This window comes from Aplidium turbinatum, chromosome 1 (genome assembly GCF_918807975.1).
Source record: "Aplidium turbinatum chromosome 1, kaAplTurb1.1, whole genome shotgun sequence".
NCBI classification, from domain to species: Eukaryota; Metazoa; Chordata; class Ascidiacea; order Aplousobranchia; family Polyclinidae; genus Aplidium; species Aplidium turbinatum.
The window spans coordinates 61886135-61910001 of NC_137472.1; the positions used below are offsets into that span (position 1 = coordinate 61886135).

Here is a 23867-nt window from a genome sequence, read left to right on the forward strand (position 1 = left end):
CTTTTTTGCCTCAAAGCAATCTTCGATGTCTTGGGTTAAGAGTGTGACCTGATCTACAGGGGATTTTCCGCGCCAAACCCAGCTTGCTCTTTTGGAAGCAGCGGGTCGATGATTGGGTTGACGCGGGCATAGATCAGTATTTCGAGGATCTTGAAAGGAACACAGAGGAGGGATATCGGACGATAACTCCTTGGGTCCTCTGGTGGCTTGTGAGGCTTAGGGATCGCAACTACTAAAGCTCTTCTCCAGATTTTTGGGATTGTGAGGTGGTGCAGGCAGGGAGAGAGGAATCTACGTAACCAGGACTGTAGGGCATGGCCAGCATGGAGCACAAGCTCAGGGCAGATCTTATCCGGCCCTGGAGACTTGTGTGGTTTCACTAGGTGGAGGGCGGTGGCGAATTCCTCTGGAGTGAAGTCTCCAGAGATTGTTTCCTCTTGTGGTGTTTCCACTCGCCACATGGCAGATACTTCCTTGGCAACAAGGCGGGATGCCTTGCGGTCCTTTGTTTTGTAGACCCCGTTCTGCACTAGCTGGGAAGCGATGGCATTAGCAGAAACGGGGCACTGACGAGGGGAGTTTGCTGAGCGCCCAGATGATGCTCCGTGCTTTGCGGCTTGAGTGTGAGAAGTCGATGGTTTGGACAGCTTCGTTCCATCGCTCAAGCTTCTTTGTGTCCAGCCGCTCGAGTAGTCTGGTGGCGGCGGTGTTGGAAGCAGCACCACTTGTGGCGCCTAGGTATGAGCGATAGAGAGCTTCACACTCAGAGTCCCAGCATGGTGTATAGCTGGTTCGATGGCCACGTGGTAGCCTATTGTGGCCCTTGCCGCAGTTATTATGGCATTGCAGAAGTCCTGGTAGGCTATGCCTTGTCTGCGTTGCGTGTTTCAGTCAATGGTAACTTTGCAGCAGACTCATTGGTCAGGAGGCTGTATTGATTCCAATCGGCTTTTTTGAAGTTCCATCGCTTCACCGGTGAACTTGGGACAGCAGCCACAAGTTTTGGGGCGATGATGAGGGACGGCCGGTGTTGGGACCGCGGGAACTTCTCAAGCACACGTCTGTCTGGAAGAGAGCTGTCGACACTCACGAAGGCCAGATTGGTCGACAAACGTCCACTTCAGACTCTCATGCACAAACGTGGCAATGCCGTGCTTCCTGCTTGAGGTAGACCCGACTAGCGTGTAGGCTAGTTGGGAATAGCTAGCCTATCTGCAGAGGTGCAGTGGGTCTCTTGGAGAAGGATGACGAGTGCCCGGTTGGTATGGGCAAGCTGCTCCACAACTTTTATCTTGCTTGTTGTGTAGCCTTCTATGTTGAGGTGCAGAATGGTGGGCCGTCTGAACTTGTCCATTGCCCTTTGCATCTGTGCCGTCCGGGTGGAGGCTCTTGGTTGACAAGTTTCGTTTGGCATCTGCTTGGGTGCAGATGTCACTCACAGAATGGGGCACGAGGAGCCACTTGTCGTCCATCCCAGTTTTTGTTGTGATGGTCAGAAACAAAAATTAACTGAACTGAAATCACGAAAGAAGCACCTTTTGATTTAATTTCACGAATGACTGGTTTGTGCGAGTCTAAAGTGTGATAACGATTTTGATTGGTTGCTTGGAAGACCAGCTGAGATAAAGACAAAAATCGAGCGAAGAAAGCAGGCGTTGTTTCATTCGATCGATTGACTGAAGGTGTAAGCGGCTTATGTAAGTTGCCTTCTTTGCTTGCATAACTGAGCCAGTGAGCTTACTAAAACAGTTACCTTTTTTCATAGCAAAGTTTTTGATTTTTGAACCAGTTATAACAACTTTACATTATCTCGACCCCAATATCATTTACCCATCATGCCTTCAGAATAAAGGATCTTTCATTTTCATAGAATTATTTGCTACAGTACTACTAGAAAAGACAAGTGACTAAGGAGTTGTTGAATATCATTTGTTCAGATAGCTCTTATGGTTTGTCAGAAATTATGGTATGCTTCAGAATTAAATTTTTTAATTTTTAGTAGTTTCAAAGGGTAACTGGTTGGCTAAAGTTCTTGTGAAATGTTAGTTGTTAGTTCCCAGCCACTAATGTTTATAAACTTGAAAGTAGTTTGTTAATTCAGTCATAAGTCATCTATTGTATTGAGTGGTACTACCTCAATAATTATATTTCTGTTGAGTGTCGGTTACAGTTAAATAGCTTGGTTATTCCCTAGCTCAAAATTTTTCTTTGATATATATATTTTACAAGGATTAGACCTATGGTAGTTATTGGGAACTAGTAGAAAGCCAGATTTTTGTTCTCAATGTCTACATGAAACTGGTAATACTATATGGTGATGATGTTTGCCCTGCATATCTGAAGATGGCCAGACACATATATAAAAATTTGTATCATACAATCTGTTTTTGTATTATAGGCAGAGTGCTTTTTAATTAAACAAGTGTTGTTGCAACATCATTTTATATGCAAATTTTAGCTGATATCAACATGCAAGATGAAGTCAGTGACACTAGCACAGATGAAGATGCTTGTAGAGGGTCAAAATCTTCACAAGATTCAAAATATGTTATGATAGACTTTGCAAACATAACATCAAGGTATCGTGATGTATGTCCACTAGGATGCGGAGCTAATAGTCTTATTTTTTCTGCAATTGATCAACAGTGTCAAAGAAGACTTGCTGTGAAAAAGGTTAGTGGTACTTGAGCATGATTAAATTGGTGAATTTATTTTGATGGTGCAATTTCAAAAATTTTATCACTGTTCATTTTATTTCAGGTTGCACTTAAACAATGTACCTCCACTGTTGTGCTAAAGCGTTTATTTAGAGAAATTCGTGTTTTGCGCCAATTAGAGCATGATAATGTTATGAAAATATATCATACTCTTGTATCTACACATGGAAGGAATTCTGGCTCTGTAAGTTTTTAATTGTTATATTGGTTTCATAACTTTTATAAGTAAAACCAATTATTAAATATATTATATGTATATATACATAGCCCAATGCTCTTATTCTTTTGCTCAAAGATACATAATTATGCTTATAAATTCACACATGTTAAAACGGTAAACTTAATTAATGTTGTATTTGTTTCATATGATTATGATCATTGGATGTAACTGCAACAAATTCTTTACTTGGTTATTCAGCCTGTGAACGTAACTGATTGTCAAGATCATCTTGGATTGCCTTCTGAACCTCCCATAGATGCTGTCTATCTTGGGTTAGAACTAATGGACTGTGATTTACAAAATATTCTTTCTCAAAAAATGTTACCTCCACCCTACGTGAAGTTATTTATGTATCAGCTGCTGCGTGGTTTAAAGGTAGGTTGAATGATAAATTATCAACATCATTTGTTAGCACATCAAATGTGTGCTACTTTGTATTTTGCTTCATTTAAGGTGTAGTAGATAATATATCTTTCATGTGAAGCCTTATTTCTACTTAGTTAATCAATGGCATGTTTTTGTTTTAACAAAAGTTGCTGTATTATAATAAATGTTAATATTTTGTTATTTTTTTACTTTATTGGTTACTATCATACCGCTTTGCATTGAGTTTGCTGTAAATTTAATCACCCCATTTGAAAGTTCTCAAAATAACTGTGGAAAAACAAATAAAACAACAGGTTTGTTTTTCTACAAGTCTAAACTTTCTTAAACATCTGGCTGGAATACACAGTCTTGTCACTGCTGGTTTTATCTTGTTTACCAAGGTTCAGTTGAGTGCGATGAAAGTAGAATATTGATCTTTACCTTGTGTTTGTTGTGGACATTGTTACCACACTTGCTTATGACCTCGCTTAATCTTTAGCTTATTCAGCACTTCACTGGCAGAGTTGTTGAAAGTATATATTTAGTCTTTTACCACAAGATTTTTGCAGCTAGTTTCTTTGAAGCATTTGTTCTTCAGTATGCAATTTGTGTTCCAGAATTTTTTCCAGGTTAAGAGACTTTGTTTTAATATTGTTATATCATAAATGTGTTTGCAAGATTATAGCTGTTTTTGCAAGTTTTATTTTTGTTTGTAAGCTAACATTTTGTTTATTGAAAATTTATACTGATATAATTATAAAAGGTTTTGCATTTCCTTGTCAATGGTAAAATTGTTTTTGGTGTATTTGCATTTGCTTCGTGTTAATGCTGCTCTGTTAGTGTGGTATTATTGATAACAAATTATTTGGTGTCAACAGTTCATCGATTGGCAAAAAGAAATCATGGTCGTCTTTTACATACTGCCACAAAACATTTTGGATAGTAGAGTGGAAATGTCTGCAAAAAAACAATTGCACTTGTTTATGTGCAGTAATGCGCACATCACCATTGCCCGCAGGCGAGATTTTAGCCTTTGTGTACAAATATAATTAGCTGACAATATTTATATACATACATGGCCCATTGTATTTGTTATGGTGTGGAATATTGTTGAGGTTTTGTTCAATTGATTAGATCAGGGGTGTGCAACGTGCGGCCCGCGGGCCAAATGTGGCCCGCGAAGAAAAATTATGTGGCCCGCGAAGACGTGCCAATTTTGAATTGTGTGCGGCCCGCGAAACATGTTTATACGGTAATTTAGTTTAGTCTGGTACGTTTGAACAATTCATTGTGGAGTGGAATATTATAGATTTCGCACCTTCTCTTAACCATTTTAGAAGTCTCCCACCGACCACCGCCAATCCATTGTATTTAATTTTCTATTCTGATGTCTCTGGATTTATTAATATTCAATTGAACACTGAGAATATGTCCTTATAATGTTTGTAATGTATTGTATTGAGTTTAAAGTTAACCGTTGTTATTGCGTTTATAAACGTAGTTGCTCTGATGAGAATTTAATATTCGAAAACGCGTTCTGCAACACTGTTTTTTGCACTCTGTAATGCCAGATGCAGATTTATCTGTAGCTTTCCATCACGCATTGAAGCGGTGATCTGATCATGAAATTTTCTACGGTTCGAGAAAAAGTTTTCTCTGCCTATAAAACGTTGAATGGTAGTTTAATCAATTATTTCTAAAAATGTATGGTCACATAAAAGGCATTATGAACAAAGTACGACTTTGGAAAGCTCACATACAGACAGGACATCTTTTCCACTTTCCAACTTTAAGAGACTATGGAATGCATCCGGAGAAGAAAACTAAATTTAAAATATTGTTGTATGAATTTTTGGCTCGTTTCAAGGACTTCAAATCTCATGAACATTTGTTTGATATATTCTCTTCGCCATTCAACACGGACATTGACAAAGCACCAGCTGATATCCAACTTGAACTGATTGATCTTCAAGAAAAAAAGGATTTGAAAGCAAAGTATTTAAAAACGAATCTTGGCGATTTTTACCGAAAACATTTCAACTAAGATGACTTTCCACATTTCAAAAATCCATGGCTTCAAAAATGGCACTTTTTGGCTCAACGTATTTGTGCGAGCATTTTTTTCTAAAACGGGCGTCATGAAATCTCCCTATTGATCGGTTCTGACAGACCAACACTTGGAAAATGGACTTCGAATTGCGATCACTTCCATTAAAGTAAATTTGGAAAAAGCCGTCAGGAAAAGAAGCCAGCTGCAAACTTCTCGCTGAGCTCGTTTAAAGACAGTGTGACAATAAATTTGAATAGCAGTTTTCTTCAGAAATTTATGCGTCCTTACTTATTATTTCTGGAAGGAGATAACCCCTAATATAAGAATAACATGAATAACAAGAAAAACTACTCTTTTGTGCCTGCAACTACTAGAAATCATATGTTAAATAAACGTGCGGCCCGCGGTTTCACCCAATTATTTATATCTGGCCCTCCTGTAACAAAGGTTGCACACCCCTGGATTAGATGCTTGTGATTTCATAATGGTCAACATTTTCTTGTGTCAACACTTGAAACAGTAAACAAAGTTGGAGCGTTTTTCAGTCTAAGCTAAACAGCGATCAGCGATTTTTCAAAGAAAGTATCGTCTTCGCTTCCAGCCACCGCTGACGTGACATCGGAAGTATCAGCGGTCTGATCTGTTGCGTCACAATAGCGTGACCTATGCGAAGTGGTAAACAATACACGGTTTGGAGTTTGCTATAAAAGCAGAACAAGATATTTTTTTGTCAAACTAAGTCTTTATGCGAGTTTAATGAGTGTGTTTGGGGTTCATCTAGAATTCTAGATTCTGGAAGGTTTTGTCTGTGTTTATTCCACAACCCTGCATAGCATCAGTTCACTGGGGGGTTTCCTCTTATCGTCCATCCGGGTTTCGAGTCAGCTTATTGTGACGTATCTCGATCACAGGAAAGCACTTCAGTAAAAATAACTTTTTGGCTATTTTCAATTTGTGAGTAAAGTATTTTATTTTACGCAACGATAGCGTTTGGCACTTTTTATTTCTGTTTCCGCGTCAACAAATTGTGCTTTTAGACAAAAACTTCTTAAAAAGCCAGCAACGGCATCGTTCTGTCGTTTACGTTAGTTTACGTTTGAAAGCTGGAAGTCGAGCTTGCGTTGGTTTGCTTGTTAGCAAGGCCACTCAGCTCAACTTTGTTTGCTCAAACTATTATTTGACTGCTTCATCAACTCATTCATTAGCACCTACGAGGGAAGTAGTGATTAAACAACTGCTCGGCCTTTTGCTTGTTTTTTGCTTTCTACTAGAAAACATAAAAATTTTATAATTGTTTGTGTTTTGATTGTTCGTTTCTTCGTCCTTTTCCAGACAGCAAAACAGTCGCTTTTTACATTGATTCAACGTTTATAGACCAATTGCTGATGGGCAGCAGGCCCTGAGGTTATGTTCATTGAAATCAGTTTCTCCATATTTTACATCTCATTCGGTCATTCATGTCTCTGTTTAGTCGCCGTTTTCAAATCCACCAAACTCCAAACTTTAATTTTAATCAAAACGGCCATGAGCTTCATCAATTAGCATTGTCGTGTTCGTACATTGCCAAAGTCGGTCTTCCACATTGTTTGCTAAACAAACACGGCGAAAGAAATTGTCACACGATGTTCGCTTTAAGTGTCACTGCCAGATCAGCGAAATATTTAGCACTTTCGCTGAAGTCAGGGAAAGGTGTTTTGTGTTTTAGAAATTTATGAGTTGGTCTGGTGGATATGTGCCAGTTATGCAACAAATTTATAACTTTGAGTCCAACCATGTCACGCCTTTAACATATTCATCTTGCCCCGGGCGAGTAGGTCATACTTCTGCCTATTTGTTGTGCCACAATGGCTGTTTACTTCTCCAGCGAGCAAGAAAAGTGAGTTTGTGCAAAATAATTTGTGGACTATTTCTCGAAACCCAACCCATTCGTATTTGGCCGATGATGTCAACTTTCACAGAATGTTTTGTTGCAGAGACAAAATATTACAAAATCGAATAAAAACACTGTTAGCATCAATTTGGAACAAATTTAATATATTGTTGCGGCTGCATTGACAGCGCGTTTCATTTAAAGTGCCGCCCATTTATTTATTATGAATAAAACTGAATGAGTTTACAATGCAATAAAAGACCACTTGAAACTTATAAACCTTATTGCGGTAATTAATGTCTGGTCGTTTAATGTCGCTCAGCGTTTACAATTAATAATATCTCATTCTCATGACGACATATTTATAGCTATGGTTTCAGGCATGTAAAGTGTATAAATGAGAACAACGTCACAGTTGGTGCGATGTTGCTTCGCGCGGTGATTATGGCGGCTGAGGTGACGGTGCGTGTGGCTCCCGGGCCAGTGTCTCTATTTATAAACTCTCGAATGTCTGGAAGAAATCCTCTTGACGTAATGTAGTCAGTCGCCTTTTCAAACGATCTGTTTTCCAAACTGCAACGGATTGGAAAATTTCCGTCTTCGGAATTGTATACCTTGCTGTACTTGCGAGATCTTCCAATTGGGTATTTGTCATTTACTTGTCATATCCCATTGGGTGCTCTACATTTTATCAAATGTGTGCGTAGCAAGCAGCTTGCTACTGATAGCAAATTCCAATGAAAGTTTTAGTTACAGTTTTAGGATGAACGAACCCTGTGTCTCCGCCTATCACGACTTGAATCAGTTTGTGATGAAATAAACGACGATGCTCCCCACGCATATTTCACTTATTGGGGCACGTTGATTATTTGTAGCGTTTATTTATGCGTAGCGCGTGGTTCACGCGTGTTCAAATCATGGAATATGCGCAACTACCGCGTGATTGTTCTGCGTGGCTGGCTGGACGATCTTAGTGGCGCTGCCTTCCTCTTCATCCGAAGACATCGCGTTTTCTCGACTTCTATCTCATTATTGTTTGCGGATGACTGAGTGACTTCATGAGAATGTATCTTCGAGTCTCCCAATTGCCTCATGGAAAATAACAATATCGTTCAAAGTAGAGAAGCCTTTTCCTGGCCGTCAACATAAACCTCTGCTATAGTTCAGCTAGTATTTCTTTACGTTATCTACAATGGCATAGTCTCCATGCTATCCAATCAACAAATCCTTTCCCCCTGGCCGGGTGTGACAAGAATTGACAGCGATAGACATCGTGTTTCGTCCATAAGGCTGGGCTCATCAGTATCACACCACCAGGGCCGGATTTATCTGATGGGGGGCCCGGGGCACTTTTAGATCGAAAAAACCATCTCTACGTCTACAGTAGCATTAATCCAGCACTGCACAGCATTTTGCAGAAACTTCAAAGGCTGAAAAAAAAACAAAATTATAACACAAAAACACATTTTGTCCACGTCGGGGTGCCCGGGGCACCTGCACCCTCTCCCCCCCTAAATCCGGGCCTGCGCACCACTAATTAATGGGCACTCAGCTACCCAGATACAAGTATAATGATTGCGGTTGGTTTGTCGAAGCTCAGTGCAGTTTGGTTGCCTAGCCTTGGTAAAGTTGCCTACTTTGTATTCAACAAACCTATTGCAGCTTATAACAATCACGGAAGTGATGCAGTAAAATCCGACTCGTATGTTCTTTACATATGTGGTAGGAAAAATTGGCATGGTCACAAGAGTTGTGATTAATCATTTGATTGAACTGGAACAACGGCTGTAAAGGCTGACAGAGGATAAAATTTGCTTTGTACGAAGCCCAAGTTTTGCATCTCTTGACCTAGACAATATATAATTATATATAGTCACAGATTGAAGTCCTAGTTAAAATGATCTTATTTTCACTTGTAACAACCTGTGATCGATCAGGAGTGTTGGTGAAGACGCTGGCGATCTTGCCAAATTGGCTATTATTGGGCGCAAATTTGCTGAACAATTTTTGGCTATTTTTAGCGAATGATTTATCTGTGTCTTTCAACAGTTACTGACGGATTAGGTTACTTAGCTTGTTGCAAGTTTTTTTTTTTAATTGCTTCCTCGTCAACTTTATTGAATTCTCTATCGACTTGTTTCATTCTGTGGTTGATTCTGTTAGAGTTTAAAATATTCGAGATGTGGATGGTCAATGATTGGTCACCTGGGTGACCCAGCAGTGTCACCAGTGTCACCCGCGGTATCCTTGGGATATCTATGTCTTCGTCAAGGGAACCAGAGATCAATATTAAACTGCATCGGCTTTTACATGAGTCTGGTTTCTTTTAGAGAAATCTTTGTTGATTTTACGTGTCAATGTTCAATTTTATGCCGGCGCCACATGAGCGGTGTGCACACGGCGTTGGATAGTTATGGAAGTTCATTGGAACAAATATGTAACATTAATGGACGTTGTAAATTATTCCTGGTCCGTATTTCGCTGCCAACATGTTTGCAATGTTCATCAACCTTATTTGCCAAACGATCCTCTGGATTGGCTAAAACTTTGTTTAGTGCGTTCCTACCCAGAACGCAAATCAGTCGTTTTTACATTGATTCAACGTCTGCAGATGTTGAATCAATGTAAACGACTGATTTGCTGTCTTGGTAGGGAGGAGTTTGTTTATGTTTATTCCACGTTGGAATGACGCATGTTCCAATCTTTCTTCGAGTTGATGTTGAGTTGTCCACGACCGAACTGTTTCCCAGAACGAAGGTGTTCCTCTTATCTCGCATTGATGAATAAAGGTTTTCCTGTAACCAAGCGAATGTGTACACAGCCGCCTGTACCCATTCATCCGGCTCTTCTGTGACATTGCTTCTGTGCGTTCCCATTCAACTTGTCTGGTTGCCGTTTGTAGTCATCTTCGAGGAATGCGATGATTTCACAGCAAATTGCGCTTCTTGTTTACGGGATGTGCCTGAAACTTCAACGGAAAGTTCCCAGAAACCCCAGCGCGACTTAGTGTGGATTTGTTCAAATGTCTTTAAAAAGTACCGTGATATTTCGTTAGTGCCGAGCTGACAAAGGAATCTCCATTCGCTGTTGACACTCGATTACGCTGCTACGTCATAACGTGTTCGCGTTTGCTCTCTTGAAAACGTCTCTGCGTGACGTCAAACACGAAGTCGCTTTCTCGATACCAACAAAACTTTTGTTGTCTGGTGGAAGATTTCTGGTGGTTATCCACCGACAAACTATTTAAAAAAATCTGAGCAAAACAATATTTTCTAATCAGTCGTCAACATTGTTGCAAACAAAGTGCGGATGACTTCACAATGTAGATATTAACGACCTGTTTTAGCCTGATACTGCGAGTTCGCTTTGGTAATACTAATAGCGAAATGAATTAGTTTCGAAACACACTTCCCTACTCATGTGCTAGGGAAGTGTGTTGCGAAAGCTAGTGCATATCGTTACAACCACAGCGAACTTCAGCGAACTCGCAGCACCAGGTTTAAACAGATCGTTAATATCTACGTTGTGAAGTAAGCAACGATCGTGCTGCTAAAAGCGAAACTCAATCTATTGCGAAGTGTGGATTTGCCGCCAATAGGCTGATTTAAAATTACATCATTTCTACGCCGGCAGACGTCCGGTGTATGGAACGAGAGCAAAGACGGATGGAAACTTTTGCTAGTTCGATCCCGATCAAACCCTTCGATTTAAATCTCTTTATTTTTACATGGTCTAACTCCGACAATGTTGCACAGAATAAGCATTGAAAGACATCAAACCGACGTTGAAACATTTCCTAAATTGCTGACATTTCTGTCCTCGCCCTACAAGTCATTCTTGTGTAGCCCAGTGAAAGGACGCTTCGGCACGGATCGTCGCATTCTTTTCATTCTTGTAACTTGATTCTCTGTTATTTCGGTTAACGCTTTAGCTTGATGCCAATCTAATTGGACTGCTGATGGTTCTTGGGTTTCCTTTCTAAGCGAAATAGAAACAATTTGAAAGCAATGCAAGAAACGTTTCAAGAACACGCAGCAACAGTAGAAGCATGTGAGCAACAAACGTGCGTTGATATTTTGTTTCAGTGAAGATGGATTGAGGACATTCATTTATTTATCAAGTTGTCACTAATCGTGACCGCTTAATATCCAAGAAACCTCGAGATGAAACTTACAATTGCTTGAAGTTGTAGGCTGAGTTGGCCCCTGGTCACTTAGCCCCACTTCTGTACAGCAACCTTGAATATTTCTAACGAGCAAGTGTTTTGAAAATATCGTTCTCGTTTCTGTTCAGATGCGTCTGTCTAGAATTATACTTGCTCAATTTCAAGCCGTACCGTTTGACGTGGAGTGCACTAGCTACCTAAAGTTCGCAACCGTTCCTGTCGGGTCAGTAGTCAAGCTTGTCAAAGCCATCGTGCATCGTTTGTCTGTTTTGATGATTCCGGAACCTCAATTCTGATTGATCAACAATCAGCCAGCCCTGCGCACAGTTGAGTGACCATCTGGTTGAAGCTTGACCTGTCCTGTTGAAGTGAGCTGCCACTCAAGCATTTGCTCGGTTTCCTCGATCTGGCTCGTTGAATCACGTGACCCACCGATACTGGATGACTCATTGCAACGCGAAATATTTATGAACCACCCAGAGTCCCAGACCGATTGAGTTTGAAAGAAAATCCGTTTATTGTTGGATGAAGTTGCACGAACGATCATAAGCCTTCGACCTGCTAATCACTGGCTGATTTTGAATTTATTGTTAGAGTATCAAGGTTTGGTTTGAGACGGAACCGTTGATTTGTCTGACTTTCATTTATCGGCTTCATGCGAAAGCTTCTGTAGCATTTTCCCATTGCCCCTCCATGGTATGTTTTTCACATATCTATCTTATTTTCTAAGTTAAGGCGCTTCGTGTCAAATCGTTAACAATTTTGTGATGCATCCTTTGACGTCACAAAGAAGACAGTCGTCTCCGCTATGGCTGATTGCCGGTTGCGTTCGCTCGGGCACAGAGCTTTAAATTAAAGGTTTGCAAATGTCGTGCACAAACATCAGGCCTCTTTGCTCTAGCTTCCGGCGCTTATGTTGAAGTAATTATTGTTTTGTCGGTTACAAGAAAAGATTTCTTATAATTTTCTGACATTTTCTCATAAATGTGAATTTTTCACTGCATGAAGCGGTTTACAATTGCAACTCAATTGTCTTCAGTTCGAAACCAACACCAAGCCCTCAGAACTGCCTCTATGTGATGTCATCAAAGCATTACATCATTGCACTGACAGCCACAGTACGTTGCGCTTGTAATGGGCTGTGCCACTCCTTGTGCTGCGGTGCAACATACGTGGCTAGCAAGTTCCCCTCCTTGCAGAGCTGTGAATGTGTACTAAAGCTTCTTGCTTCGATATGCTTCTTTAGATTAAGCGTACGGAGAAGGCATTTGCATACAACGTTAACATTTGAAGTGCTCCGAGTTCTTATTTGAATTTAGCATTCGGCTTTGTTTGCGCGGCATTTCAACGTCTATGCGTCGCCATTTATGGGTTTATCTTGTGTTTGGTGTTTCATTCTGCTGTTAAAAGGCCCGCTATATAAAGATCACGGAGTTAATTGTAACTTAGTAATGCATTAGCCTCGTAATTGTGGGGATTCTTTGATTATTCTAATCCACCTGACATTTCTTACAGTACATCCATAGTGCCAACGTCATCCACAGAGATGTCACTCCGGCCAACATCTTCGTCAACATGGACACACTCATGCTTAAGATCGGAGACTTTGGAGTTTGCAGGATATTGGATGAGGATTATGACCACACTGTAAGTGCAAGTGAACAAGTTTCGAGCGTTGTTACAGCAAAATATCTGTTCTTTTTTATGAACACCTTTGTTCTGTTAATTAATGTCCCTTACTGCATTGAAAGATATCATTGATTGGACTGTATTATTGCCGGAATGGCCCGTTTCGGTGAGTTCGATTCGGTGAGTCCGATTCGGTGAGTCCGATCCCTTGACGAGGGATTTTTTCAATTTTTTTTAAATTATCGGGTACCGTAGCCTAATTATCATTGCCGTTTTAGGGTTAGGGGTTAGGGTTAAGGGTTAGAGGTTAGGAACTCACCGAATCGGACTCACCGAATAGTAGCAGACCCATTATTGCAGTAGTTCAGGTGTGACTTTGTTAATCTGGCATACATTGTGGCCACTAGCGGCACCTAGCTTCGCATAAGATGTTTACCTGGTGAAGTTTTGAGTTGATGCGGTGCTTGCGATGTTGCACAATCGTTTGTTCCAATTAATCTACAATTTCACCAATTAGGGCTTAGGTATGAATCACCGATGGTATTGCAAGTTCTACCATGTGATATCAAGCAAGACTGCATTTTTTCATGTTGATTCTATGTTTAATTGCGTATAATAGATGTAAAATGACCTGCTGGTTTCGTCATTGGAACGTTACTGTTGCTCCATTCAATTTCCGGTATGTGCCACTCTCGTTCATCATCGGGGACGGCCAGGGCACGCTTGAATGCACTTCCACCACCGTCTGTTAAAAAAGTTCCCGCTTCCCTTGCAGGGTCACCTGTCTATGACGTCATCGTCGACACGGTACCAGGCGCCGGAGATGTTGCTCCACCCGCGTCATTACAGCAAGAGTGTCGATGTTTGGGCGGTGGGTTGCATATTCGCTGAGATGCTGACAGGTGAGAAACAAAGTCACATTGTATGCACATAAACGACGCAAGGGTTAGAACTGTTACGGAGTGCTGGGGGCGGCACTACCGCGCCATGTCGTAAAGAGTTGTACGATTGACCATGTGATAAAACCAATAGTCAGGTTCAAAGCTAGTTTCCTTGCTACCTCAACGCTAGCTGCGGCTGGATGCTGTAGAGCCGGTTCCAGTTCTCAAGGTTAAGATTGACTTGAACTTCACAAGTTGCTAGGCAACGTTTGATTGCTTGGGAATGTTTTGAGTTAACATTGCTTGGAGAAAGAAATCATCTTTGATTGTTTCTGGTGATTAATTGCAGTCGTTGATCAGCCAACAAGTGAAGTATTTGATATTGGTGACGTAGAACGTGTTCGTTGCCTAGTAACCTGTTGGTGATTGCTTTGAAATTGTCGCCTGTCATTGTCACGATCTTTGTGGTCTTGTCGCAAGGTTGATTGAAAGCTTATGCGAATGTCTGCGACAGACTAGATTCACTTTATGGGACCAACTGAATGCCCTGGAACCCAGAGAAGGTACCAGCTGCTCCACCAAGTGCTAGAATGTGGTACCTGAAGAGCCAACCTCAATATTTGTGGGTTTCTTGCGGAAAGAGAACGAAAATGATAAGAGATTTTAATATCAAGGAAAATATGACAAATTCTTATAGAATTCTTTTTCCATTGATGTACGACGCAATATTGCTCGTTTGCAACTCCAATATAGTGTATTTTCTTACATCAGAAACCTCATCTCGATTTTTCTTTGTCAACCACATTGAAGCAAGCCCAGCCGGTTGTGTTCAATGAGGTCAGTCTGACGCCAACAGACCGTAACCTGGAGCTGTATTTGTACGACGCGATCGGCCTGCTGACCTTTCTTTGTCTTCGATTTTGAGGAGCCAGCTTCAGTTTATGTGACTCACCAGCTATCGCTGCCAGCCACCGAGCAACCAGATTTCTAGTATTTGCGTTAAATTTTCGTTCGCGGGCGCAAAAATGAGTAACAGAAGACATTTGCTTGAAATGTCTTTGAACGTCTCAAGTTATGGTCGCGAGGTTGCCTCAAGACAGGTTGCTGTGTAATTCTTGTCTGTTGTGAAGAAAACGGTTGTACCATAGCTTGTTCTCAGAAACATCCAAGAGATAATTACATTGCTTCAACGTTCGAAAACCTTTACTGGATGCAACATCAGATCTTGCCATCTAGAGATCTCTTTGTTCTTTGGATGACTCATGACCGAGTTTATGTAAGGAGCTATTTGGTCAGGCCTTGGTAACTTGATTTTGTTAAGTCGGTCTTGGCACTCACATCTGATCAGTCACGCCTTACTATGAGTCATATGCTTCTAAATAGAGGAGAACTTGTTAGTTTTACGTTTATTTGATGTAAATTGAACGTGAATCTCAACCAATCGATGGATGAGCTCATTTCGAATTGATTTTTTTTAAACAGGACAGAAACTGTTGTTTCGTGGAACTCCTGGGCTGTGTGATGTTGGTAGTTATGTGAAGAGAATATTCTAGTCTGAAGTTTACACATGGTGTTCTTGTGTTAGTGTTTATCCCGCGCTATAGACCACTATGTAAACACCATCATGATTTGGTTCACTCTTGCAATGTTAGCAATGCCCATAGAACAAGTGGAGGTGGAAATGGGTTCATGCCAAACATTGCTGCTCGTGAAGCTCTTGACCACCTTCATGCTCGTATTGTTGTTAACCTAGCCCTTGCCCCCGTGAAACTTCAACCCGTTTGTGCATTATGCTTTGTTTCTCCCCTTTATGGGTTGGCATCATGCAGCAGAACGCAATGAGCCGCATGTGTACCAACCAAGCCCAACAACGCGCAGTGTTTGCTGATCACACGATTGGAAGGCATGGAATTTGGGATGGTTGGAATTTAATTCACTTTGTACCTTTCGTCAGCAGAGCATGATTAATGTCGCTTCTTTAGCTTCTACCGAACAGTTTCAACTGCTTTGATCTCTGCGTCACGTGTGGTTAGAAAGTCACGTAAGCGCCTTCGTTAAACAAGCTTCATTTGATGACGATTATTAACCGCGTCTATTTTCCCACCCAGGCAAGCCTCTGTTCGCTGGCGATGGATCGTTCGACCAAATCACCCAGATCCTCGATTTCATATCTGTGACGTCACAAAGCTGGCGGAGCGTGGCGGGGCGGGGATGTATGGACCGACGGTGCTGTGCCGATCCTGCCGAGTATGGGGTTCGAGACAACGGAGGCATTCCCAATTTACCCCTCCGCGATATCGTTCCGCAGGCTTCCCCCATAGGTAAGATTGCCTCACAATGAGAGCTCCCTTGTAATCTGTTTATTTCTGTCGCGAGACATCGCGTTGCTCGCTTGCCATCTCTCGTCGATCTATTCCAAGCTCAAAATTGATCAAATTGTTAAATTTGAAGCTAAATTAGAACCCGGTGGTTAACCAACCATGACCAGCCATGCATTATTGATAAGGTTGGCACGTCATAAACATCCTTGGTTTTCGTTGATTAACCTATAGACATCGAGTAATCTACGTAATATTTTGCCTCGCTACTGGCAGCCCTTTCTATGCTCGTGGCGAAAAGTTGTTTAGTTTTCTATGAAAAGAGTTTCTATTTAAAGTAAGAAATCCTTCAGTTATCTTTTAAGCAAGACTTTATGAGGAAATAGGCAAACGCTCTCCACTCGACCCTACACTCAATGCTACGACAACATTGTTGGTAGGGCACGTTTGCACTTGTCACTCAAATAAGATTAGTGCAAACTTTCCAAGAGACAAACAAGATGCTATTTCACGTTAAAGTCGGTTTCAGACGTCTTCTCCCGTCGCCAACCTTTCGTTCAACTTGGTATTAACCGAGACGATGACAATTAAAATGAGCGCCTGATCATTGGTCGCCATAGCAACCACGACCCAGCGACGTCGTCCGTGACGTCATCAGCAAATTATTGTTTTCACTCGATTGTTGTTGTTTTGAGGTTCAGAAGTTGGCTATCCGCCTTCTATGTTAGTGCGCATATACGGCCTGAGGATACTACCTGTTATTGCGCGCCTTGTACGCGGTAAACCGATGCCACAATATCGCACAACGTCACTTATCGAAATAAAATTACGACTAGATCGAGTGGCGAAGTTTCGAGAACGCTGTTAATAACTTAATGAGACATTGAACCATGGTGACCTTAGAGGGCTGACCAGCTTCATTTATTATCCCCACCTAGTTCCTGTTGACATCGTAGATTATGTTGCTGGCAAGTTCCTTGTTGTTCGCCCTTGTTCACATTTTTTCGCTTTCAGCAATCAACTTACTCCAACATCTCTTGACCTTTGACCCGGACGATAGGGCCACCGCCTCGGATGCACTGGCCCACCCCTACATGGCCCTCTACTCTCAGACAAGCGATGAACCCATTTGCGCCAATCCCTTCCACGTCGAGGATGAACTGGACGATTACTCCTACGCCAAGTACCAGGTAGGTGTCCCTCCGCGTATTATGAGCTACATTGACGTGATAAAGCAGCGTTGACACTCGTTATGACGCGCCATTGTTTACAAACAAAGCATTATGATATATGAGCTGTCGATTGCGAACATCGTGCAATCGACGTTTAATCGACGTCTCCGATGCAGCAAGTCGCGAAGCGTTCAATTTATTCAATTTGCGAACACACACGCGCACGTTCACGAGCGGCCGTCCATGCAGTGGTCATTGGTCATAATGCGTTGATTGTTGTGTGGCGTTAGGTAGCTTTCTTTGTGGCGTCATCGTTTCACAAGGGCGTACCTGTCGGTTGTTGTGAAGGACGTGCTTTTGACAACTTGTCCATTTTACTGCTCATTGCTTCTCCAACTGTTTGTCAGAAATAGCGACATAACTCGCAGCAATGCGCAGCTTGTATGAAGCGACTCCTCATGTGGAAAGGTTTCTGTTGAGCGACTGTTTCAAATTTTGTTCCGGACATGACAAGTCGTTGAAAGCTGAAACCAACAGGACTTCCGTGGTTGTTGAAAGGGAGTTTGATCGTCTCCTTCTGCCATTGTTGCTGCAATGCCACCTTTGTTACGTTGACGGCCTCCGCTGGGCAAATTGTCAATCAAACACTGTCATGTTCGTTCTTGGAAAAGAAAAATAATCTGAATCTTTTTACTCCCGGAGAGGACTGCAAAGTAAAGGGAGATATTGATATTGCTGCAATGTCAGATTTGTTGCTTTCTCCTCACCTGGGATGTCTCTACTGGGCCAATTGGATGATATTCTCCTATTGTTAGCACTGTTTGTGTTCAGTGGTTCGTTCCGCGTCTGGCTGTCAGTGCAATCTGTGGCTAACGTCTTTTTAACGTAAAAACATGGCAACATTTCAGCTCGCAAACATCTCGATCAAACCACTTAGCTTTAATCGCTTAATCTCTCCCGTCTGTCTTCATTAAAAACTATATATAATAAATTTTTGGAACCATTTCTAATTTAATTTCCGATATGCTTCTGCATGTATCACCCCCACGTCACCAGCCGCATAGAAGTGGTCTGCTGTGACATCACAATCAACTCACCGGGGATATCAACCAGGATGGCTCATGTTTTTTTGGGACAATCGAATTAAAAACCAAAAATAGGCGCTTGCTAATGCGGACAAGTGGTCTTGGTGTTTGTAACAACTTCGTCAATTAACATCAATGCAACGAAATCATCGGCTGTTATTTTGATTGCTTGAAAACAACCTTGCTGCATTCCTAAGGTTATCGAGAAAGGCTCTCCACCGAACGCCTTCTACCGCCACTATCGTCCTCCCGTGTACGGTGACAAGGGCGATGGTGTGTGATCCGTGGGTTGTAGGTTCCTGGTTCGATACCCCTGGCTTTACAACACGTTGTCATTGATGCATTTACTCTACAACAGAAATTAATTGACAATAAATTAGTGCACTTTGCTTATACCTACATAATGCGTTGTGTGAATGGACGCGACTTGCGATGGTGCTTCATTGCCCAGCCGATGAACCTTACAAAAGGAATAAAAGCACTAACTGCTATCGGCCACCCCCACTAGTGGGGTACAAACCGACGATGGATTATGATGATGATGCTGCACTACCTTGTGGCGCCCACGCCCCACGCCACCCAGCAAAACTAAAGTTCAAACAATATTTGCTGTTTTGTCTATGGCGATGCCATCTTGATTTCATGTGACGTCAATCAAGATCTCAAAAACTAGATTGGCAAAGTTTTCACGCACGTTGGCTTGGCTAGTGTTGCTCTATGATGTAACTAGCGCTGTCAGTTCGTGTGTATTTGGCATTTAATTTTTGTCATTGAGGTTTCCGACATGTTTTCTTTTCCATTCCAGCAACTTCTTGAACAGGAGGCGTCCAATACCATAAGCATGGAAAGCAACTTTGTGGAAACCAGCGCTGAGGATTCCTTGCTTCCTTCTGTGAGTGTGATGTCATAATGTCAACATATATTTCGCATGTCGCTCGCTCAGCAAACAAATTAGATTTGATTGTTGTGTGCAACGACTTGAGCATCGCCTTAAACATCCATCCACTTGCAGCGGCACGGGTCGAAGGCCTCCATCTGCCAAACCGACAGCTACAGGAACTTGGTGTTGCTAATCAACTACAGCACGCCAAGCAATGCCAGCAACCAAAGTGGGGCCATCACCGAATCGGAAGCTAGAACGATCGCATGCGACCTCGATTACGGAGTGCAGGTACAGACAGACGGATCTTTTCTATGCAAATAGACTTTTGTTAATGAGCCGATTCCTCATACAACCAAATGATGACGTTTTCGTCTTGTGTATTTATTGTCATAACGTAATTGGAACACACGTTAATTGCGCACGCAGGAATTAAGCTTCGCTGAAACGAAAGTTTACTTTGCTGGCAGCTGGTCTCACTTCGGTGATGGATCAATTAAGACATGGCTGATATTTGATGGCTTCTTCTAATTATGACTTTTCTTTTTCTGTCTTTCGAAAACTTTTTGATAAATGATAGTTACGTAACTTTTTGTTTGCTCCTTCCCACTTTAGAAACAGCTGTTCTCGTTCTTGGCCAGGCCTGAGTTCATTTGTGTATTTTGATCGAGCATTGTTCGGAACAAACAATATTGCAATTCGAGTCAAGCTAAATTGGTGTTACCGTACCCCCAGACAACCTCTACAAGTTTACAGTATATCTATTATTAGCCCTTTAATGTACGCCATACCGATCGAAAGAGTTTTGAAAACCGCTTGTGGTTTTGAATGTCAATATCGGGATTTTCACGTTGTTCAAGTCTCTCCCGCTAAAATAGTGTTGCCCCCCCTCAGATAACAGACGGCTCCGTCAACCGCGAGCGACTGTGTCTCGACTTCACCCCCGTCCAATCCACATCCGATTGCTTCGACCCTTACAAGTGGGACCACCATGACGACAGCCCGAAGCAACAGGAAGCAGAACTAGGCCGGGAACAACTCCCGTTCCACAAGGCCAACAATGCTGAAGGGTTAGTTGTAGTTTGCCGCTAGTGTGCCTTGGATAACGATTGCGATCAAAATTGCATGGTTACATTGGTTGGCTAACATAGTTGGTTACACTATAAACCAACTAGTTCATAGTTGGTTACATTATACCATAGTGTTTCTATTAGCTTTTATGTGCGTAAATGACATTATCTCCTTCCTACTTAACTTTGAATAGGCGGGTTTAAGGTGAGATGTACGGCAGCTATGTGAAGGAGGTTTGCCTACAGTCTTTGCATAGGTTACAGTAAGCTGATCATGATTATAACGCATTTAAACTTGACACTCTCTGCTTTGTAAAGTGATGAGAGTAACAGGTGTGTTAAATGCAGCGCTGATATAAATACAAACTTTATAACAACCGAATGTCTCCAGGCACCAGGATGCTTCCGATCATGGCTACCATTCCTCCTACTGCTCTTCTTCCAATGTGAGTCATGGGAAACTTCATCCCAGTTCCATGTGGAGTTTGTCATCTCCTGACGTCTCAGTTGACCAAGACAGATCCGGCTCCACCCTCAGAGCAAACACTCCGGAAACAGGAGAGCTCTCTTCTCATGGTCTTCCCGAGCTAGATTGTGAGTTTATTTTCGTATTTGATTACTTTTAATTTCCCTGATGATTAAATAATATGCTTGAGAATTCAATTCTTCAAAACGAATCTGATGTTTATTTCCTAGATTGTTTTTTGTCTCATACTGTTCAAGAGCGACATACGTAAAAAATCATTGGTCTTCATCACTTAGATTCGGGAATAACTCCCATTTTTGGTGCGGAAGAAACGACCGTGGAACGTGTGGAATCAAGGCGTCGACACAAGGATGGGCTTCCCCGCCATCACCAGAGCTACGGACATCATCACCACCATCATCATCATCACCACCACCATCATCACCACAAGCATCACAAGTAAGTCCATCTACAGAGAGTAGAGCTTAAATAAACGATGGTCCGGGATCGCCACGAGAAGGAGTAGTGGAGTATCCCACATCAGTCGGAGTCGTTGGAGGAGAGATTGGAAACGAAGTGTTATTTCGCAACTTGTACATCCAGTACTGTGGAAACGAGTCACACTTGCGCATCTTCACCATGTTATGTGTGTTTGGAAGTCTGTGCATAACTCTACCACAGCCTGCTTGATTGGTTTAAGATTAGCCACGTCATCCTTGATAACTTCATCTAACTATCGATTTTCTTCACAGGCACAGCAGTCGCCATGGTAACTCCTCACAACATCAGCAACGTAGCAGCAGCAATGAGGCCGAACCTGTTGCGGCATCCAGTGGTGCGGCCCGCTTTCCTCCTCGCCGTGGTGTGGTGAATGATGTGGTCCCGGAAGCTGTTGAAGAGAAGGTGGTAGGAGAGAGCAAAGGAGTATCAATGGACTCTTTGGATGTTGATTCGAAAAATAACTTTAATCAAAATGACAAGGATCCTACGGAAAGAGAAGAAACAACAGACTCTTCAAAACCAGATGGGAACTCTGAATTTAAAACCTTAGCTCCCTCTAAACACTCCAGTGTCCCACAAGATGCCGAGATTAGAAACGATGTTGATCTACCACAAACGATCAGCATTGTCGCTGACAAGGAGCCGATGAAACGGGATGGCATGGACAGTAATGGGAGAGGTCGCTCGCGCACTCAGTCAGACGGCAGTCGCTTTAAACGGCCCGATCGTGGACTGGTCTCATCCATTCAAAAGGGGCTGAGTCAGTTTTGTTTCGGGGACATCTTATCCAACAATCCCCCTCAATGCTCTTCCTTTCTTAATTGTCAACCTTCCATGAACATCTTTGACCAGATCCGATCATTCTCTGGAGATCGCAATATATTTGGCAATCCTATTGTGCCCAATGAGCTTCCAGCTCCTCCAACCAACTGCTCGTCAACCACCCCCAAACCCGAACCCATCCCCCGTAAGCAGGTCGAGTGCCCCTTCTAAGCCCCTCTCTTATTTAGTACAATTCAAATCGTAATCCCCTGCACTGTTACGTAGTCATCTTGTGACGTGGCAACAACGTAACAATGTTCAATGTTTGTCGCTGCGTGTTCTTTAGTGTGCAATGTGTACCACTGGCTGCTTAAGTGCTTATTGCTCACGTCCGTGATGTCTCCATTTTTGACATAATTTATCTTACTTTTGAAGTTGCCAAGACACGAAAACTGTTGCATCATCAGCTGCTAGTGCCACGTGCGGTGTGTGATGACGTTACCAACCGCGTCATTAACTGTGATGTCACTTGCGTTTATCCCGAAGTGCTGTGGTGACTTGTTGGTGCGAAGTAACTTGGCTTTGATATTTTGCACTCCATCTGTTGATTAACATTCTATCGGCCGTTTAACTTAATGTACAGACCTTGCACCGCTAGCTGTGTATTTAATTTGTATATTTATTTCTTTTTTAGCCAAATACTTTGTCCGCTTTTAGAACTGGCTGTCAGGATCCATCATCCTCGCTTTTTTTATCTGCAATGCAGTCGTGAAGTCACCTCATGACGTCATGTTTTACGTTGTCTGTTCCATTATAATGTGATGTATGTGACGAAGATAATCTTGTGTGGTGCGTCACTTCAGTTATTATGACGTTGGCACGACGCAACAATGACAAACGAGTGGGTGACGTTAAAAGGATATTTGACCAATCATGATCGTTTGGCTGAGTGGCCAGATGCTGGGCGGCAGAACCGGCGGCACACGCGTGGTCGTTTACCTTGAGGCCAGCTCGTGATTTGAAAAGTTTCCACTCGATGCAGTTTCAACGTCACAGTAAACTTGTTTGCGAAAGTGCCCAGGTTCTGTTGCCATAGTAACGTCAGTGCGTGCGCGTTTGTGACGTATTATTGTTAGTTTGTGTGATGTGGTACTTTGATTGGTCGGTACTCAACCAATGAAAAGTCCTCCTCACATCACGTGTCCTTCCAACACTGCTTGTTTGAGTTTTATTTATGACGTCATTTGCAAAGTCAAAATAAAAATTTGGAAACATGTTTGTCGCTTCAAAGAGCAAAATTCCACCATGTGGGTTAGAATAGTAGATAGACTGGACAGACAACCTGATTACATGTTCACGAAGCAATTTGTGCTTGACAATGCAACCTGCCTGGTCTCCGTTATCTTCAGAGATTGGTGCAGTGGCGTTACAAAAGTGTTGCATTTTACAAGCTTTGAAGAAACGACTTTAAAAACGAACCTAAAATAGAGTGGCTGCTTGTCAGAATAGTTATGAAAAACGTACGTACATGTGAAATACGTACGTGTACGTTATGAAGTACGTACTATGGAGCTCACTACGTCCAAGTTTGAAATAAATCAGATGAATTTTAACATACTAAAGGGCCACGACCAACTTTTTTCGGCTTTAGTGAGTCACAAGCATAAAAAATTAAAATTACTGGCTCATGAGACCTTGAAGGCAGACAAGCCACT

General features: G+C 42.1%; 1 protein-coding gene across 1 annotated transcript; it reads left to right on the top strand.

The window, feature by feature from the left end:
- The first annotated feature begins 2402 nt into the window (after positions 1 to 2402).
- LOC145784580 (uncharacterized) lies at positions 2403 to 23428 on the top strand. The gene is made up of 13 exons (XM_082596431.1): positions 2403 to 2673; positions 2761 to 2901; positions 3136 to 3312; positions 12904 to 13035; positions 13793 to 13919; positions 16007 to 16219; positions 17231 to 17406; positions 19279 to 19365; positions 19486 to 19644; positions 20248 to 20423; positions 20815 to 21017; positions 21186 to 21348; positions 21642 to 23428. The coding sequence occupies exons 1-13, from the start codon at positions 2446 to 2448 to the stop codon at positions 22381 to 22383; spliced, it is 2724 nt and encodes a 907-aa protein (XP_082452557.1). The 5' UTR covers positions 2403 to 2445; the 3' UTR covers positions 22384 to 23428.
- The last annotated feature ends 439 nt before the right edge of the window (positions 23429 to 23867 follow it).

What these genes read in the sequence shown, in the direction of transcription:
- LOC145784580 (XM_082596431.1), top strand. Translation starts at nt 2,446, where the DNA reads ATGCAAATTTTAGCTGATATCAACATGCAAGATGAAGTCAGTGACACT. An exon ending in AGCTGCTGCGTGGTTTAAAG is followed by an intron (nt 3,313 to 12,903) that starts GTAGGTTGAATG and finishes CATTTCTTACAG; the next exon opens with TACATCCATAGTGCCAACGT. An exon ending in ACTCCTACGCCAAGTACCAG is followed by an intron (nt 17,407 to 19,278) that starts GTAGGTGTCCCT and finishes TTTCCATTCCAG; the next exon opens with CAACTTCTTGAACAGGAGGC.